The following is a 16,802-nucleotide window of genomic DNA, read 5'->3' as shown; positions in this document are numbered from 1 at the left end:
CCTGGATCTGAACTCTCTTACTAGCCACCTTCCCCAACCTTGGCCTGGCTCTGACTCCGTTAGTCTGCCGCTTGCCCTGACCCCGGTGTGCCTGTAGACTCTAGCTCTCTTCACCACTCTAGACACCTGCCAGCTGCCAGAAGCCAAGGGCTCAACCTGCAGGGGAGGTGGCAGGTATAAGTGAAGCTCCAGACTGTTAAACTACAGGGCGCATTCACCAGCTGCCGGCGTAGGCCCTGTGGATTTGCCCTCAAGGCTATCTCAGTTATGCCACAGCACAAAGGGCTCATGCATCAGCTACCCTTCACACATTTCTTAAACTCTCTTATAAATTATTGGAGCAGGGTGTTGGAGGTTGAGATCTCTCCAGGAAATCTAACAAAGCATTTCAAGCTTCTCTATATTATTATTATCAAAAACTCTAATTTGAGGGGAATGAAATACAAGCTGCTTCATCATGCTTTTATTAATGATATTAGGAGATATCACATAAAGCTGGCACCAGCTCCCTTGTGCACAAAATGTCAAGCTGAAAATGTGGTTAGTGCAGTTAGTATAGCTGGGTTTTAAAAGGGATTGGATTTCTTGGAGGAGAAGTCCATTACCTGCTATTAATTAAGTTGACTTAGAAAATAGCCACTGCTATTACTAGCAACGGTAACATAGAATAGACTTAGTTTTTAGGAACTTGCCAGGTTCTTATGGCCTGGATTGGCCACTGTTGGAGACAGGATGCTGGGCTTGATGGGCCCTTGGTCTGACCCAGTATGGCATGTTCTTATCTTAATAATACATCACTTTTTAAAATGCATAAAAATTGCCCCTTTTTGGGATGCAGTGTTGCTGGTGATTCACAATTGCACAAATGCATTTACATCTGGCCTTACTAACAGCATGTAAATGCATTCTTTTCACCTGGATAGGGGACGCAGTGCCACAAATTGATTTGTAGAAATTTAAAATGTCCCAGATTGTGCAACTGGAATGGCTGGATGCAAGGTAGCCAAATGCAAAATTTCAAAAAGTACATGGAAGCGTGGAAGCTGTTTTTCGAGCAATTGCAACCAGAAACCTGGAGCAGTGTACTTGGTTTGGATTATTCTGTAAACTGGGGAATTGTTCTGAATGTAGGGAACATAACCTCTAAACGGTAACAAGATATGTATATTGATATCCATTTGTTTTGTTAAGCACTAACTTGTCAAATTCTATCCTCTATTATCTCTTTTGTCTTCCCAGAGCTGATAGTTTGATATGAATGTGATAAGGGTGGGGTGAAAGTGGGAGGAGAAGTTAATAAGAAAGGAGGGATTTAAGGAATATGTTAGTAGTGTGGGTGTAGAAGGTATGAATAATAACTTCAAAAAAGTGAAGGAGATTTGTGAGGCAAGACTTGCCCTGGGTAAAGCCATGCTGACTTTGTTCCATTAAACCATGTCTTTCTATATGTTCTGTGATTTTGATGTTTAGAACACTTTCCACTATTTTTCCTGGCACTGAAGTCAGGCTAACCGGTCTGTAGTTTCCCGGATCGCCCTGGAGCCCTTTTTAAATATTGGGGTTACATTTGCTATCCTCCAGTCTTCAGGTACAATGGATGATTTTAATGATAAGTTACAAATTTTTACTAATAGGTCTGAAATTTCATTTTTTAGTTCCTTCAGAACTCTGGGGTGTATACCATCCAGTCCAGGTGATTTACTACTCTTCAGTTTGTCAATCAGGCCTACCACATCTTCTAGGTTCACCGTGATTTGATTCAGTCCATCTGAATCATTACCCATGAAAACTTTCTCCATTACGGGTACCTCCCCAACATCCTCTTCAGTAAACACCGAAGCAAAGAAATCATTTAATCTTTCCGCGATGGCCTTATCTTCTCTAAGTGCCCCTTTAACCCCTCGATCATCTAACGGTCCAACTGACTCCCTCACAGAGAAGAATTTTAAAGTATTAAAAGAGTGCTTCCAAAGAAATTCAAAGTCTTTGCTAAAGAAGTGAAGTCACAAGTTTAATAATCTATCTGCTGTTGAAATCCGAATTGAAGCTATAAATATTCTTCACTCATCTAATCAACTATTAGTAAAGGAGTTGGAAACTACCCTTCCTCTCATGTATGTTTTTTGGATGCATAGATTTTGATAGTTATCAGAGCTGTTTACAAAGGACAGAACAGATGTATTGCAAAAAAAGAACTGGGTATAAGAACTACTATTCATCCCCAAAGTGGAGCCTTGAAACTTATAATTAATGCTATCTGTGGAGCAAGTGAGACGTGCGGGATTTTAGAGCAGTTGTGCGCATAAGGGGTCCATCTCTCTTTTTTACCTGGATGTCAACCAAGTGCTGCAAAATAATTTCAGTGATTATCATTGACTGTTTTTGGAAAGAAATATAAATAAATAAATCTTTTGATTTCAATGTGTATTCCACCAGATGCAAGTGTACTGTTTGCCAAATTATTCATTTGAATCAAGTATCTCAGCAAACAAGTTTACTTTGAAACACCAGAGAGTGTGGTCATGTTTATTTCTACTGGGAAGTAGCAGAGGACATACCACAAGCCTAAGGGCTTTGAAAGAATTCTCTTTCCCCGTGTCAAGAAAAGGACCTAGGGAGCATTGGGTGTTTAGTTGCTTTACCAGTCCCAACTATGACTCTATGTTCTAGTAACTGGCAAAATAGGGGTTACAATAGTAAAGGGCTTACCCTAGTCAGATCAGTTCAGCATTGCAAATCTTTAGTTAGTGCTCCGAGGAAGCTAGGTTTTGTGCATAGTAAAATAAACTAATGTTAGTACACATAAAACCTTTATCTAATGCTTCCACTTTTTAATGGAGTGAAATCCCTATCTGCAAAAGTTACTAATCTGTCTAGACACAATTGCTGCATTATATCTACCAATCTTACTAATTAAAAACAATTTTTCACTAAATATACAATTGGGTCTAGAATATTTATTTTAGGAGTTGACATCATTGGACAAATTCATCCTGTTATCAGATGATGTCAGCGCTAGAAAGAACTATGCTGAGCTTTGCATTTTGTGGTAACTACATTTTCTGCTGGAACATCTTTCAAGAGGCTTAGCTTTCTATGTTTAGAAGTCCTATGGAATTTTGTTAGTTCAAGTCATCTAATGCTGAAGAAACTTCCAAACACCATTGAAAGTGCAGTGGCATGACTAAATAAAGATGGGCAAAAGGTTTGCACAAAATGGAAAAACAGCAGGAAAAAAAGTGCTATTTTCAACACAGCAAAATGTACAGAAACATTCCCTTTTTTGTCTCCATTCTTGCTTTCTAAAACTCATAGAAACACATAAATGTTAGTTAGATTACATGGTATTTTTTGTAAATTTACTCCAAGTTTCTCTTAGTAAGATAAATGGGTGTGAGATCCTTCCTACCGGGTCACTATCACTGTATATGTTGAGAGAGAAGGTTGTTATGACTGGCTTCTGCTGCTACAGCAGTGTGTTTCATACTATTTATCCTAATAACCTATTGTTGTGCTCTAATATGTTTCATCTTCATCTAAGTTTGGGTCTACCTGTACCACTGCTAAGAACTATTACATATTTTTAATGCAACTTTTGTAAAGAAGTTTTCTTTGTTTTCATTGAATGCCAGTTTCTTGGTGAAGTACTTTTTAATATCTTTGGAGGCTGAGACTTGAGCATCTGAACATGATTGATATGAGGGTTCTGAAATGAAGACTGCATTTCAACAATGTACTGGAGGGGACTCCAGGAGCCCCATGTTAATTTCTTTTATGGAAACAAAGAGTTTTTCACTGAATGCAACAGAACTGGCAAGAGCCCCTTGATAACAAATAGGCAGCACATCACTGTTGACTTTCTATAGCTATTCACTGAAAATATTTTTAAAGTTTTGATTATATTTGATTTTTATGGCTAAATGAAAAATATGGTATACAACTATGATTCTTAACCTGGTCCTCAGGAAGGCAGTGCATGAAAATATGTCTCATACATATTCATTAAGGGTATCCCGAGAAATTTGCTTATCTGTAAACAGGGTTCTCCATAGGTAGCAGATTGAATTAGCCACAAAACATGGGTGACATCACTGACACAGATCTAGCTCTCAGAGTTCAGTATAAACTTTACTGAATATGCACAGGAATCCCTGTGTGTGTACAACACCTCATGAGTCTCTCAGTCTCTTCAAGAACTTAAGTTTTAGCAAGGTTGTTGACTCTCCAGAGAGCAGATGGGTATTATGAATAGTTAATTCAATCAGCTATCTATGGAGAACCCTGTTTACAGGTAAGCAAACTTGCTTTGCCTGACAACAAGCTGACATTTTTTAGCCATAACATGTGGGCAGTCCAAAGTGAAAGGTTGCAGTATAGAGCAAATATTCAAAGACAATCCAACTGCACCAACTGGAGAATGGACTATTGGGTGAATAGACTGCGCAGAACTGTTTGTCTGAAGTTACTGTCTCCTCTGGACATGCCTTCCACACAGTAGTGGGACATAAAGGTGCAAACCAATGACCAAGTAACAGCTTTACAAATGTCTTCTCTGGAAGTGGCACTGAGATGAGCCACTGAAGTTGCCATGGCTCTCACTTGATGAGCTTTAATAGAGTTTGTAATCTATAAGCTAAACAAGTGCACTATACAGTCCACAAGCCAAATGAACACAGTTCATTTGTCAACTGTCCTTCCCAATCTATTGCGATCAAAGAACATAAACAGCCGAGAAGCTTGAGAGAATGGCTGGGGCTGTGAGGATTATCCTTACCTTATCCCGAAGGACCTTCTGGACAGTCATGGTGATTAGAGAAATTGGTGAGTATGCACAGAATAGATCGATGCTCCAGTCTAGGAAAAGTGCACTGGGAGCTGATTTGTAGCTGCTCAGATATATGGAGCATATTTTCTTGACTTTTCTGTTGCCTTATGAGGCAAACAGGTTGATAATTGGCCTCCCTCAGTGACTGAACAAGTTGATCACAATTAATCCAAGGACCACTCATAGAGTTGTAACACTCTGCTGAAGTGGTCTGCCACTGTATTATGAATTCCCTAAAGGTAGATTGCCTGAAGATGGGAATTGTGACATACTGTTCATGACCAGATTCAGAGGGCCTTCTGGTTGAGGGCAAAAGAACCCATATCTCACTGCTTGTTTATGTAGAACATGGCCACTGGGTTGTACATCTGGATCAAGATTCTCTTTCTCAAAAGGTGAGAGAAAGCTCATAGAGTTAAGCAGATAGCTTGCAGCTCCAAATGGTTGATTTGCATATGACTCTCTACTGGGGACAATTCTTGGGTCCATACCACACCGATATGCACCATCCACCCTCTGGTAGAAGCATTGGTAGATAGTCTCCTGATACAGTAGAAAATGCAGAGAGAGACCTACCTTTAGAGCTTCCGGATTCATTCTCCACTGAAATGGATGCTCCCCCCCCCCCCCCCCGACCTTAGACATTTGTTGGGATAAAGGCTGATATAACTGATCCCAATGGCTTCAGAGACCCTACTAAAGACCCTGCATATGTAGACAAATCAGAGGAACCACATGCACCAGAACAGCTATATATCAAAGAAGGAACAGGACCAACCTTGCTAATGCTTAGACCTGTTGAAGAAGAGATTGTACTAGGCTCATCAGCAATGAGGCACTTTTGATGGGAAGAAATACTTTTTCCTGAAGCGAATCTATACAGACTCCTATGACTTTCAGATGGAACCAGATTTGACATGGCAATGGTGAACAAGAAACCCATGGACTGAAGGAGCCATATAGTCTTCTCATGGCACCCTAGACCTCCTGACAGAAAACATGCAGACTCCCTTCCAACAAAGCTGTGCCACCACTACCACAAGGCATTTCTGAACACCCTTGGGGCTACCAAAAGGCTAAAGGAGAGCACCTTGTAGTGATAGTGTGCATTTTTCACCAAACACCCCTTCCTTTCCCACAAATCATTCTTACCTTGGAGCTCCAAGTGGCTCTCTACTCAAGTCCCTGCAGCACAGATATCTAAGGCCTGGGGCTGTGACTGTTAAAGCAAACAGAGCACAACAGAGAACAGCACTGTAGTCCAGGCAGCAGATGAAGGTGGGGAGTGGAGAAGGGCTGGAACAGGGGAGTGGAGAAGGGCTGGAACAGGGAACAGAGACTCTTCTCTGCTATTCACTGCTACAAGACTGGTTCTTTTTTAAGATGGTGCTGGCCATCCATTGCTCCTTCCATGTGACAGGGGCCGGCCAATGGCACTGATAGCCCCTGTCACATGATAAGGGCGAAGGGCCATCGGTGCCATTTTGATTAGTGGCAGCCAATGGCCCGAGAGGGGGCCAACGATCCCAGGACCCCCGCTGGACCACCAGGGACTTTAGGCAAGTTTTTGGGGGGTTGGGAGGGTGGGGGATTGTAAATAATCAGATTTGAAGGGTTGAGGGTGGGTTTGGGGTTTTTTTCTATGTGCCCTTTCTCCTCTTCCCCCCCCCCAAAAAAATGATAAGAAAACCACACGAAAGTTTGTGGGGTTTTCCTGTCGGTTTCGGGGTCCCCCGATACATGACGACTTTTGAAATATCGTACAATATTTCAAATCGTCAAAAAACAAATGCACATCCCTAGTATTATATCCCCTTTTGCCCCAGTCACAATGGTGTGCAGCCTGCATACAGCTGCATAGGAAGCTCTGCAGCATGATGCGTCAATGATGGAGCCACCTGCCCTAATAGTAAACATGTTGAGGACCAATGCAGTTTACCTTCCGGGGCTCGCTGCATCAAATGCATTGAGAATTTATGTATTGACAACACCGGTGTATTATGCTTTGATGGTATTTGGACTTATTTGTTAATGGTGCCATGGACTTCTGCTTTGATAGCACCGGGGCCTTATGTGCTAACGGTTTTCTTTCTGGACATTCTGAAAAAAACTTTTCTTTTCATTTTAAAGTAGAACTGAAAAGTAGAGATGTGAATCGTGTGATCGATCGTCTTAACGATCGATTTCAGCTGGGGGGGGAGGGAATCGGATCGTGGCGGTTTTGTTTTTTTAAATATCGTGTAAATCGTAAATCGGGGGAGGACGGGAAAACCGGCACACTAAAACATCCCTAAAACCCACCCCGACCCTTTAAAATAAATCCCCCATCCTCCCGAACCCCCCCAAAATGTCTTAAATTACCTGGGGTCCAGTGGGGGGGTCCCGTTGTGATCTTCCACTCTCAGGCCATGAGTGCATGGATAGAAAATGGCGCCGGCGCTACCTTTGCCCTGTCAGGGCAAAGGTAGCGCCGGCGCCATTTTGGTTCCTGTCCCCGACGTCACGAGCGTAGAAGATCGCTCCCGGACCCCCGCTGGACCCCCAGGGACTTTTGGCCAGCTTGGGGGGGCCTCCTGACCCCCACAAGACTTGCCAAAAGTCCAGCGGGGGTCCGGGAATGACCTCCTGCACTCGAATCGTGTTGCCGTACAACCGGCGCCATTTTGGAAAATGGCGTCGGCCATATGGCCATATCGCAAAATGGCGCCGGCCGTACGGCAACACGATTCGAGTGCAGGAGGTCGTTCCCGGACCCCCGCTGGACTTTTGGCAAGTCTTGTGGGGGTCAGGAGGCCCCCCAAGCTGGCCAAAAGACCCTGGGGGTCCAGCGGGGGTCCGGGAGCGATCTTCTACGCTCGTGACGTCGGGGACAGGAACCAAAATGGCGCCGGCGCCATTTTCTATCAACGCACTCGTGGCCCGAGAGTGGAAGATCACAACGGGAGCCCCCCACTGGACCCCAGGTAATTTAAGACATTTTGGGGGGGTTCAGGAGGGTGGGGGATTTATTTTAAAGGGTCGGGATGGGTTTTAGGGATGTTTTAGTGTGCCGGTTTTCCCCCCCTCCCCCTCCCCTCCCCTTCCCCCGATTTACGATTTTTGACGATAAATCGGGGGAATTCCTATTAAATATCGCCTCTAACGATTTTTGACGATTTAAAATATATCGGACGATTTTAAATCGTCAAAAAACGATTCACATCCCTACTGAAAAGTGTTGTTTAGGGATTGCTGAGGCAGTAGGCAACTTTAAAGACAAAAGTTATAAAAATTGTTATAGAAAAACAGAGAGAGATAGAGATACACGTCCATGCTAGTGCTCAGATGAATAAAGACTGAGGGAGCTCACGAGGAGTCACCCGAGAGAGAATTCCTGCACATGCTCAGTACAGCAAAACTTCTATTAGCTAAGAGAGAGAGAGGTCCATTCAGCGCTGCTGGATGACACCACCCACATGTAATTGCTATTTCAGCTCTGCTTATCAACAGAAAAATAGACTTAAAGACTGTTATTCTAATTTCCAAGGTCAAGACAGCAAGTTTGACTGCTTGCATATGCTGAATACAATGTTATTTATATTGTAACGAGACTGAGACAAAACCTAAGGGGTTAATTTTAAAAGTATTGCTTGCTCAAAAAGATCCATGTATGCGAGCATGTGGGCTGTACATGAGCAAAGTGAATTTTAAAAGCCGTGAATTATGTGTGTATATGCATGTGCATGAACAAAAACTAAGAAGCAGAAAGGGGAGAGGGCATGGGAGGGGTATGGGCATTCTGTGGTGGGCCAACAGTTGCACACATAACTCCATATTATAAAACCGGAGGCTGCAGCGTGCAATGACTTCTTAGCCGTATATAGTTACTGCTGCTCCTAATGAGGAGCAAGTCTGCAGAAATGGTGTTTTAGGACTTACACGCCAGGGTAAGGGGTCCAGGTCAACTGGGGGGCATGCAGGACGAAGAACCAGAGGAGTCTAAATGACATCAAGATTAACTGGACAAACTGGTGGACTAATTTGAAAAACTGGGAATGTCCCTTACGCGTGCATGTTTTTAAGTTTGTTTACAGCCGACAAAGTCCTAAGGAAGATATGCAAAGTACATTTGTTTGAGTAACCACTTAAAATTAGGAGCACACTTACACATGGTAAGCATATTTTAAATCATATGTATGCAAGTATGCGCATACTTTAAAATTCCAGCGTGTCTCCATTCATGCTGCCATACGCACGTGTATGGGTGCATGCACGCTCATTTTAAAATTAGTTTGTAAGAGTTCTAATAACTGCAAAAAATCATTGCTATTCTATGTCCATGAGAAACATGAAACATTTTAATGAGAACTGTTACCTCTATTTGTCTACATACTTGGAATAAATTTATTACAATTTTCATGTTCTTTGACACCTTATATTCTGTGTACTTGCTACTACAGATACTGAGGGCAATTTCAAGAATCTGTATATGTTGAAGAACTTTTACTACCCTGTATTTATAAAGCATTGAGAAATAGCAAATTACTGTATATACTGTGGTAGATTTTAAAACCCTATGCGCACTGAAGCCAGGAGATATACACATGAATTGGCGCAGTGCACACCGCACAGATTTTAAAAACTGTGTGGGTAAGTACGTATCTCCCATATGCACAGAAAAAAATTTTCACCAGAAGGGGCTCAGCATAGGCGTGGTCTGGGTGGGGTATGGGCAAGACATGGGCAGGCTGGAACTGCACTATGAAGTCTGCGCAAAAGTCTTTATGCGCACAAGTGCACGCCGGGATTCCCTACCACGTAACTTTACTTCTGCTATGGATAGCGTATAAGTTGTAAAATAAAGAAAAATAAGGTAGTCGGTGGGGTTTTACGGCTCGGGGTTAATAGGGTAAAAGGGAAGCAAGTTAGCTGGGTGGGTTAGGAAGTCCTCTCCTTTACTGGGGACGGAACAAAATGGAAAAAGAAGAAATTGCATCGGTGCACGTATCTAGTAAAATCCCACCCACTTACGCAAGCAAGGTGGCATTTGCGCGCTCACGCGCACCGCAATTTGTAATTGTGCACACATGTATGCACAAATAGCCAATTTTAAACATGCACCCGTATGCGCGCATATACACGTGTATGTTTTAAAATCACCATGTCCATGTGCACATGCTGCAAATGCGTTCACATGTGCATTCGCGCGCAGCTCTTAAAATCTATTTTAGGTATGGAATGGTTTAATGCAGTGGCACTATCTGAAAATATAAATACAAGAGATACAATTATACATATACTATTCTCTACTTTTATTGCATATAATATAGCTATGCAATAAAAATATAGAATAGTGTAGTACAATTGCATTTCCTGTGCCTCTCATTTGGGAATTGTTATCATATGGGATAATAAATGTGCAATCTATGATTCTCTCCATACTCTTGTAAATGAATGGTCCTCTCAAATACAGGCAACTTCCAAATACTACTTAATTTATTTACCAAATGAAATTCAGAAGCCACAGAGGCATTCCACTTACCTATGGCTTTCTTTACACTGAGGAGGTAGTCTTCTCTCATTTCATCAGATAGCTCGCCTATAATTTCAGAATACTCTTTTAAGTAATCTGGGACCAGATCCAAGACATTATGAAGCCAAGAATCATCCATTGGGGCCACATGATCTGTGTCAATTCCATGCTTAATGTAATAGTTGTATCTCTGCATAATGAAGACAAAATGTGACGAGCAAGAGTTTAGTCACCAGAACAAAAGGAGAAACATGAAATTGTGACCATTTAGATTGCAGTTGATACTAAGATGTATAGGAGAATTGAAGCATGATTCATGAAAATGTACCCAAAAATAGCGAAATGGAACAATATACGTTTTCAAGCAATTTATTCTAACTTTTCAAACATTGAATACATTTCTGAAGAAGTTTTTCAAAACATCTTTAGACATGCTCTAAAATACTCAAAACTATAAGTACCACACAATAATCATAAAAACTGAATCACTGCACACCTAATTGATAAATAAAAACATAACACACTAAACCCACACATTCATGATTCTTACCACACACATATATCCTATATCACTGTTTGTTTGTTTTTTTTCAAAAGACCTTGGGCCCAATATTCAAAGCGTGTTCAGCGCTATTTAATTGGATAAGCAGGACTTATGAGGCTAAGTAGTGGCCGCTGAATATCCGCTTGCATTCAGTGGCTTCTGCTTAGCTGTATAAGTCCAGAGGTGGAGTGAGTTATCCATATAACTTATATGGCTGACTAACGATATTCGGAGATAGCCGCACAATTTTAAGTTTAAACATCCTAGAGAGCAGGTCTAAACTTAGCTGGGTAGACTTTTCCAGCAAAGTGCATACATATACAGGTCTGTTCAGCAGCTATGCCGTGCCACTGAATATACTTCATAAATTAGCCAGATTAGTCATATCTGGCCAAGTTACTTAAATGGCCAGTGCTGCATATCAGGCCCAATATATATATTACATACACCAATAATAATAGCAGAAGCAGAACATTGTATACAGAGGTTCTTACCACTATCTCTAAATTGATAAGAAATATTTTCTATTTGTCTAGGCCCTTGTTTTGCCTTGTTTTCCTGGTGTCCAGCTTCCTTAGGGGGTGTTTCTGCGGATGTTTATACAATAATAATTCTGTATTGAGGTCATTTGGAGATGTCAGCAAGTCAGAGATTTTTTTGATCCCTATAGACAAACTGTGACTGTCATTTACCATATGGCTACTATTGCGCTGGAGGTGGACCCTTGGCCTGGTGCAGGAATGGTATGGCCCTCTGGTTGGACCTACAGAGCACCTGCCACCAGGAGGCGGAGCCCATGAGGAGACAGAGCCTAGCTGGAGCTTCGCCAATAACAGTCCGGGGTTTCTGCAGGTTGAGCCCTTGGGTACCCGGACTGCCTGGACTTAGGTGGGCCTCAGATGGTATCCCAAAGAGGTAGCAGAGGGGTGTGCCCACCACGAGCAAGGGTGCGTGGCTGATATGGAGAGGATGGGCTTGACCCGAACTGGAAGCTCCGGAGACCTCAGGGAGGTAACAGTTCAGGAAGGTGATCAGGGCGAGGCAGGCTGGCCTGCGGATCTAGTCAGGTGAAAGCCGCGGGTGGATTCCAAGCAGGTTGGTCTAGTAGTCACAGTAGGCCAGAAGAGAGTGTCCAAGTGAAGCACAAGGGTCAGAGCCAGAGTATCCGTCCAGAATTGGTCAGCCAAAGCAGGGGTCGAAATCAAGGTTAGTCCAAGCATAGTCAAGGCAAGCGAGGGTCAGTTCCAGGCAGCAGATGAAGAGGATGGTCAGGCAGGCAGAAATCAGTCCCAGGCAGCAGACGAGAGAATGGTCATGCAGGCAGAGGTCAGTTCCAGGCAGCAGACAAGAGAATGGTCAGGCAGGCAGAGGTCAGTTCCAGGCGGCAGACAAGAGAATGGTCAGGCAGGCAGAGGTCAGTACCAAAGATCAGTCCTAGAGGTACTACCTGAGTAGGGAAGCAGGAACACACGGAGACTCAGGAACAAGGAGAAGCTGAAACAAAGAGACACTGGAACAAAGAGACACTGGAACAAGGAAACGCTGGAACAAGGAAACGCTGGAACAAACAGTTAGGCCTATTACTACACCAGCGGTGTCAACCCGATTGCCAAGGAGAGGTCCTAGGGAACAGGACCTCGTTTATATACTCGAGTCAGGTGACGTCATAGGGTTGCGCCGCGGAGCTGGTTCCTGCCCTTGGCCCTTTAAATGGGCAGGCAGACTGCGCGTGTGCGTGCACCTGGGGGCAGAGCTGGCGCCAGAGAAGATGCCGCACCCCGGCGTGGAGCTAGACCGAATGTGGAAGGCCTAGGAGATGTCGCCACGGGATGCTGCGGATGGGTAGTGCTGGCAGTGGCCGCAGGAGAAGACGGCCCGAGAGCCATTAGCGCAGGAGCAAGGTGAGCAGACCCGGGCGTGGGCCTAGTGCGGATGGGATGCGCAACAGTACCCCCCCTTCTAGGCCTCCCCCTTACTGGTCTGGGTTTCTCAGGGTGATCCCGGTGGAAGTCCTGGCTCAGAGTCTTATCGAAAATGTGGTGGGAGGGCTCCCAGGAGTTCTCTTCCTGTCCGAAGCCCTCCCACGACTGAAGGTACTCCCAGTGGCCTCGATGGCGCTGGACATCCAGGACCTCTTTTACCTACAATGTGTTTTCAGGTTACGCCGCTTGTTGCTTAGGTGGAGGAGGCTTTCGAGAAGGCCAGGATAAAACCAAAGGTTTAAGTAGTAACACATGGAACGTGTTGTGAATGCCCATGGAAGGAGGAAGTTGGAGTTGATAGGTGACTGCTCCTATGCGTCGAAGGATTGGAAATGGACCAATAAATTTGGGGACTAGTCATTGGGAAGGTAATCGTAGCCGGATGTGCTTAGTACTAAACTTATTTTATTTTTATTTCTCAAGTTTAAATCTATATTTTTACCATATTAGTTAAAATTTTTGTATTTTATTTTGAATTTTATTTTATTATGTAGCAAATAATTTATGTTTTATTGTGATTAATTTTTAAAATTTGTTTTATTGTAATATTATATTTATGTATTTATTTAAAAGTTTTTATATACTGCACAAATGGATAAAGTATATCCGTCTAGGCGGTTTACAAATGTTCAAAACACATGCATAATTTTAAAAACAAAGATACAAACATTTATAAACAAGACAAAAAATTAAGTACAGTGCATATAAAATGGATTGTAAAAATATTATTGTAATTGAAAAGCTTGAATGAATAGATGAGTTTTTCTATATAATTGAGTGTACACTGTTGAGACTGCTTCAGATTAACATTATATAAAACAAACAAATAAATAAGTCAGACTTTCTGTCCAGGTCGGAACAGATGAGCGGTTCGACGATTGATATCCATGAAGCGTTTGGCCCAGTCAACTGCTTGGCAGTGTCTTTCCTTTACTTGGTTCCAGAGCCAACATATGGCTTGTGCTGTAGATTGGGCTGCGGGTGAAGGTACACTGATTGGAACCGGCAGTGGTAGGCATGGTTGACGGCCGAAGACTACCGCAAAAGGTGAAACTTATGTGGCAGAGGAGATATGGGCGTTATGGGATAGTTCTGCCCACGGCAGGAGGTCAGACCAGTTATCTTGCTGGTCATTGACATATGATCGCAGGAAAGTTTTCAAAGAGCGATTAGTCCTTTCGGCCTGGCCATTTCCTTGCGGATGATAGGCTGATGTTAAGTTTAGCATAATATTGAACCTTTTACAGAGAGACCTCCAATATTTAGCAACAAATCGAGGGCCACGATCGGAGATGATTTCTTGTGGTAGTCCATGTAAATGAAATACATAGGTTAGGAAGAGTTGAGCTAGCTCTGGAGCCGATGGGAGTCCAGGTAAGGGGACAAAGTGGGCCATTTTTGAGAAGTGGTCAATGATGACCCAGATTACCGTATTTCCTTTTGAAGGAGGCAGATCTACGATGAAATCTGTGGAGAGACTTGACCAGGGCTCGGTGGGCGCAGGAAGTGGTTGGCGAAGCCCCCATGCCAGTTGGGGGTTTTTGCTGGGCACACACTGGACAGGAGTCCACATATTCACGGGAGTCCTTTATCATACCAGGCCACCAATAGTGCCTTTGAAGCATCTCGAGAGTCCAGGGCTCGGCCAGGGTGGCCAGCCAGCTTGGAGTCATGAGCCCAATGGAGCACGCACTCACGGGGACGGCGGGGGACCACTGTCTTCCCGGCTGGTACCGTAGCGGTGACTGCAATAGACATGCAAGCTGGATCAATAATGTGCCTGAGAGTATCAAGTGTGTCTTCTGGCTCAACAGAGCGAGAGAGTGCATCCGCATGGAGGTTTTTCACCGCTGGGTGATAGCGGAGCTCGAAGTTGAAGAACTCAAAGAACAGGGCCCAGCGGGCTTATCTTGGGTTAAGTAACTGGGCCTCCTTTAGGTGTTCCAGATTTTTATGGTCAGTAAATATTGTGAATTTGTGTTGCACCCCTTCAAGCCAGGGACGCCATTCCTGGAGGGCGAGACTCACTGCTAGGAGTTCACGGTCCCCTATGGTATAATTTTGTTCTGTGAATTTATGTGAGTAGAAGGAACATGGTACAAGTGTTCCCTTGGTGGAGTATTGACTCAAGACCGCTCCTGCTCCAATGGCGGACGCATCAACTTTGACGATGAAGGGGCGGTTAGGATCCAGGTGACGTAGACATGGGCCGTTATAGAAGGCCTGCTTTAAGGCGTGGAAGGCTGATTGAGCCATGGGGCTCCATACTCGAAGGTCACATCCCTTCCTAGTCATGGCGGTGAGTGGAGCGGCCAGCATGGAGTAATTGGCGATGACGTTTCGATAGTAATTTGTGAATCTAAGGAATCTTTGTAGGGCTCGAAGGTCCACTGATTGAGGCCAATCTCGAATATCCTGGAGTTTGTCAGGACAGTTGGAGATGATGTAGCCTAAGAATGGGAGGCTAGGTTGTTCAAAAATGCACTTCTCCAATTTAGCATAGAGATGATGGTCTCAGAGACGTTGGAGGACTGTTTGAACGTGGGAGCGATGAGACTTCTGGTCCATGGAGAAGATTAATATATTATCTAGATATACTACGACGAATGAGTTCAAAAGGTCCCGGAAAATCTTGTTCATTAGCTGCTGGAAGACTGCAGGGGCATTGCATAGCCCAAACAGCATTACTACGAACTCGTAGTGACCATCTCTTGTGTTGAAGGTGGTTTTCTGGATGTCTTCCGGTTGAATCCGTACTAGGTTATATGCTCCCCGGAGATCCAATTTAGTAAAAATTTGTGCGCCATGTAGGTGGTCGAACAGTTCACTAGTAAGTGGTAATGGGTACTGGTCCTTATGGGTTACTGCATTCAAATCTCTTTAGTCTATGCATGGTCGTAGACTGCCACCTTTTTCTTTACAAAGAAGAACCCAGCGCCTGCCGGGGAATTAGAGGGTCTTATGAACCCTTTGGCTAAATTCTCCTTGATGCATGTTGACATCGCTTGGGTTTCTGGGAGTGAAAGGGGATAGGTTCTGCCCTTGGGAGGCATGGTTCCATGTAGGCGTTCTATAGGGCAGTTAAACTCTCGGAGTGGCGGCAGGATGTCTGTATTTTGTTTGGAGAAGACATCTTTGAATTCTGTGTACGGGGCAGGTAATCCAGGAAGGGTTGTAGAGCTTAGAACTGTCACAGATGGAGACACTTGCCGTAAACAGTGCTTTTGACATTGAGGACCCCACTGGGTGAGTTGCAGGGATTGCCAGTCGAAGTGGGGTGCATGTAACTGGAGCCAAGGAAGTCCAAGGACTACGGGTTGTGTTGAACATTTCAAGATCAGAAGGGAGATCTCCTTGTCATGGAGGGTCCCAACAGTGAAGTGAATAGTCATGGTATGGAGAGTGATATGATCGGGGAGATGTTCTCCTTGGAGTGGTATCTCCAGAGGCTGGACTGGTATCTGAAGGAGCTTGACGATCTCTTCCATAATGAAATTTCCACTCACTCCAGTGTCCATGAGAGCGGTGGTGGGGAATGGACGTGATTCCCTAAGGAGGGAGAAAGATAGCAATAGTTGAGGGCCAGAAACTATAGTGCCCAAGCTCGGGACCCCCGCCAGGCTCAGGTTTTGGAGTTTCCCGGATGCACAGGGCAAGTCTGGAGAAGGTGTCCGGAACCACCACAATATAGGCAGAGGCCCGATTATCTACATCGGAGACATTCCTCTGGAGTCAGGTGGCCACAGTTGATTTGCATAGTCTCCTCGGGAGGTTGAGAGGTCACTGGTAAGGCCTTCCACTGAGGACTCGCCGAACGAGGTGATTGTAGGGCAGGAGGTCAAAGGACCCTTGCCCTCCTGATGCCATTGTCGAAGGCGGTAGCCGATTCTACCGACTAGAGAGATCAGGTCTTCCAGAGATACGGGAATCTCGCAGGCA

At 44.1% G+C, this 16,802-nt stretch overlaps 1 protein-coding gene across 1 annotated transcript in view; it reads right to left on the bottom strand.

Moving 5' to 3' along the window:
• The window catches only part of DNAH7 (dynein axonemal heavy chain 7), a 724,465-nt gene that overhangs the window by 670,053 nt on the left and 37,610 nt on the right, over nt 1–16,802 (bottom strand). Inside the window, 1 exon segment of the mRNA XM_029606081.1 lies at nt 10,347–10,527. Coding sequence (XP_029461941.1) covers nt 10,347–10,527 — 181 coding nt within the window.

The sequence above is a fragment of the Rhinatrema bivittatum genome, chromosome 6 (assembly GCF_901001135.1).
Source record: "Rhinatrema bivittatum chromosome 6, aRhiBiv1.1, whole genome shotgun sequence".
In the NCBI taxonomy this organism is placed as follows: Eukaryota; Metazoa; Chordata; class Amphibia; order Gymnophiona; family Rhinatrematidae; genus Rhinatrema; species Rhinatrema bivittatum.
The sequence above is the reverse complement of the archived record's forward strand: the minus strand, read 5'-3'. Positions and strand labels throughout refer to the sequence as shown.